The sequence below is a fragment of the Myotis brandtii genome, unplaced genomic scaffold (genome assembly GCF_000412655.1).
Source record: "Myotis brandtii unplaced genomic scaffold, ASM41265v1 scaffold743, whole genome shotgun sequence".
NCBI classification, from domain to species: Eukaryota; Metazoa; Chordata; class Mammalia; order Chiroptera; family Vespertilionidae; genus Myotis; species Myotis brandtii.
This window is the reverse complement of record NW_005370960.1, coordinates 1,043,119-1,046,303: the sequence shown is the minus strand read 5'-3', so window position 1 is coordinate 1,046,303 and position 3,185 is coordinate 1,043,119. Positions and strand designations below refer to the sequence as shown.

At 55.8% G+C, this 3,185-nt stretch overlaps 1 protein-coding gene across 1 annotated transcript in view; it reads left to right on the top strand.

The window, feature by feature from the left end:
- LOC102255861 (chromosome unknown open reading frame, human C7orf57) overlaps window positions 1-3,179 on the top strand; it is a gene marked incomplete at its 3' end in the record, with an annotated part of 10,284 nt that extends 7,105 nt beyond the window's left edge. The window contains exons 4-7 of the mRNA XM_014530522.1: window positions 308-546; window positions 657-694; window positions 2,471-2,568; window positions 2,981-3,179. Of these exons, the coding sequence (XP_014386008.1) occupies window positions 308-546; window positions 657-694; window positions 2,471-2,568; window positions 2,981-3,179 (574 nt within the window). The remainder of the gene's footprint in view (window positions 1-307; window positions 547-656; window positions 695-2,470; window positions 2,569-2,980) is intronic.
- Window positions 3,180-3,185: the final 6 nt, after the last annotated feature.

The window sequence follows — 3,185 nt, the reverse complement described above, 5'->3', positions numbered from 1 at the left end:
CACACAGGCTGTGTGGATGTGGTCAGGCCGTGTGGACGCAGACAGGCCGTGTGGTCGCGGACAGGCCGTGTGGACGTGGGCAGGTTGTATGGACACACAGGCCGTGTGGACGCAGACAGGCCGTGTGGACACAGGCAGGCCATGTGGACGCGGGCAGGTTGTATGGACACACAGGCTGTGTGGATGTGGTCAGGCCGTGTGGACGCAGACAGGCCGTGTGGACACAGGCAGGCCATGCGAATGCAGGCAGACCGTGTAGACGTGGTCAGGCCATGTGGAAGCAGACAGGCTGTGTGGACATGGGCAGGCCATGTGGACGTGGGCAGGCCGTGTGGAAGCGGACAGGCCGTGTGGACGTGGGCAGGTTGTATGGCCACACAGGTCGTATGGATAGGCAGGCCGTGTGGACGCAGACAGGCCATGCGAACGCAGGCAGACCGTGTAGACATGGTCAGGCCGTGTGGAAGCAGACAGGCCGTGTGGACACGGGCAGGTTGTATGGACACACAGGTCGTATGGACAGGCAGGCCGTGTGGACGCGGGCAGGTCGTATGGACGCAGGCAGGTTGTATGGACACACAGGCTGTGTGGACGTGGGCAGGCCGTGTGGACGCAGACAGGTCATATGGACGCAGGCAGGTTGTATGGACAGGCAGGCCGTGTGGGAGGCAGGTTTTCACTGCACGTCAGTCGGGTAAACACCGACCAGCTGGGTCATGACACGGGCATGCTGACCTTCATGAGAAGTCTCTGTTCTCTAAATGCATTTTATAACTTATTCAGTTGCATATTACTTGGATTGCTGTGGAGGTAGCCTAAGAATTTTTAATTTATTTTCTAGCTGTTGCCTTTGCTCTTTTGATCCTTATAGTATTTTAAAGGAGTAAATTGAGAGGTCATTACATTGAGTGATCTTACATACAAAGAATATATAGTGAAGCATGGTTATTGCCTATAGATTTATACTTAATGCACAAATGAAAATTTTGATATAAAGAAAAGCAACTTCTAGTAATTGTGTCTAACTTTAAAGTACCTTTTAAACAGCTTCTATACTTCTCATTAAAATGCCCAAGAGATGGAAATTTGAATAAAGGCAACAAAATAATTAAGCTGTACTTCAGGTTAATCTTTTTTGTGTGTGATAAATGCTTAATAGGACTTACATTTATACCTATTCAGATTGCCCACAATAATAATTGTGATTCTTTTTTTTTAAATATATTTTATTGATTTTTTACAGAGAGGAAGGGAGAGAGATAGAGAGTTAGAAACATCGATGAGAGAGAAACATCGATCAGCTGCCTCCTGCACATCTCCTACTGGAGATGTGCCCGCAACCCAGGTACATGCCCTTGACCGGAATCGAACCTGGGGCCTTTCAGTCCGCAGGCCGACGCTCTATCCACTGAGCCAAACCGGTTTCGGCCGGTTTGGCCGTTTTAAATCAATCCTGCTTCCTGGCGGCTGGAGAGTCCCTGAGTGTCGTCTGGAGACCCTTTCCCGGACCCGAGCCCGACCTGCATCTGGTCCCCATCGGTGGCTTGTCACTTCCTTCCTTCTCTTCACACTGTCTCTGGGAGAACAGAAGTTCTCGGTCTGGATAAAGTCTGATTCATCTGTTTGTTTCACTTATGACTTTCTATCTATGAAATCTCTGTCTGACCCCTGGTCACAGTCTTTCCCTGGGACTTTGACTAAAAGTTTCACAGTTCCCCTCCCCCCACCCCGTCCCAGCTTTTATTTCGGGAGTAACCTTCCCATCACCCCTCATGCCTGTCACTCGCCGGGTCCCTGGTTCTATTTCTGAACATCAGCCCCACCCTCCTCGGCCCGAGGTCCTGACGGGAGAGCGTCTCTCCTCTGTGCCGACCTCCGCTCCGCCAGGACCTCCTCCTCCTCAGCTTCGTGCCTTCCCCGTCGCCACAGCCCCCCCTTCCTCCTCTGTGCCCCCTGGAGTTCTTGGGCTGCAGCAAGTCCTCGGCATCAGACACACGTGCTCGGTGCCTGGTGGGGGCTGTGCAGAGTGACACACCAGCAGGTCCCGCTCTGCCCTGGCTGGACGGCAAGGAGCCCACCTTCCGCCCTGTCCAGTCTGGCTCCCCCTCGACCGCTCAGGGAGACCCCGGACCCCAGCTGGGGCTGCCGCCTCCGAGCTGGGACCCTGCCCTCCCCCGGTATTTCCCGCCTGAGCTGCTCCGCCTCCCTTCTCAGTCGGGGCATCTTTGCTGGAACAGCAGTGCCGTGAATGCCGTGGACTCCTCACCGCGGTGTTGACAGGGTTGCCGCACGGCGTGGCAGCGTGGCTCGTGTGTGTGTGTGTGTGTGTGTGTGTGTGTGTGTGTGTGTGTGTGTGGGGGAGAGAGAGAGAGAGACACACGCGCTGTGCCGGCTGCGAGCCGCCTTCTCCCTCGGCGCCCGGCTGCTGAGCGCTTTTCGCTGAACCAGGGTTTGTGTGTTTCTCTCCCAGGTGAGGCTCCCCGCCATTCACTCCAGGTCCTCCAGCAAAGCGGGGCCCCCACTGGGCCCCCGAGATCCTGCAGGACGCAGGCTCTCCTTCCCCCCCATGTAAGTGCTGGGGCTCCCACGCTGGCGGGCTCTGTGGGGTTTGGTCTTGGGTCCACGTGACCAGTGACTGAGAGGCAGCCGCACGCTGGCTCACGGGCCTGAGGACAGCGGTTCCCGCCACGCGTGGAATATGGCTCTGAGGTTGCAACTTCCCAGCGCCTGCCGGGCCTGCTGCCTGCTGCTCCGTGTCCCTCTCAACAGGAGGTGTCTCTTCACTCGCCTCAAATTGTGCTGCAATTAATGGGTCAGTTGTCTAATTCTTCAGAGAGAGAGAGAGCGAGAGAGAGAGAGAGTCTCCGTGATGTTTTAAGGAACAATAAGCATCTAATTTATTGTCAGGATGTTTGCTGGGAACTCAGAATTACCATTAACCTTGGTACTTCGGCTTGTCGTTGGTTTCTCTCGTTCCCAGGCCTGGTCACAAAACCAGTTCCCCCACCAACTTCTCCAAACTCATCAGCAACGGCTACAGGGATGAGTGGCTGCGGCAGCGAGCCGAGGCGGACAGCGCGGACAAGAGCACCCCGCAGCCGTCCCCAGCGCCTCCAGCGCCCCAGTCCCCGAAGGACCTTGAGGGGCAGGATGCCGAGCAGCTCCCAGACCCGGAGGCTCCGGAA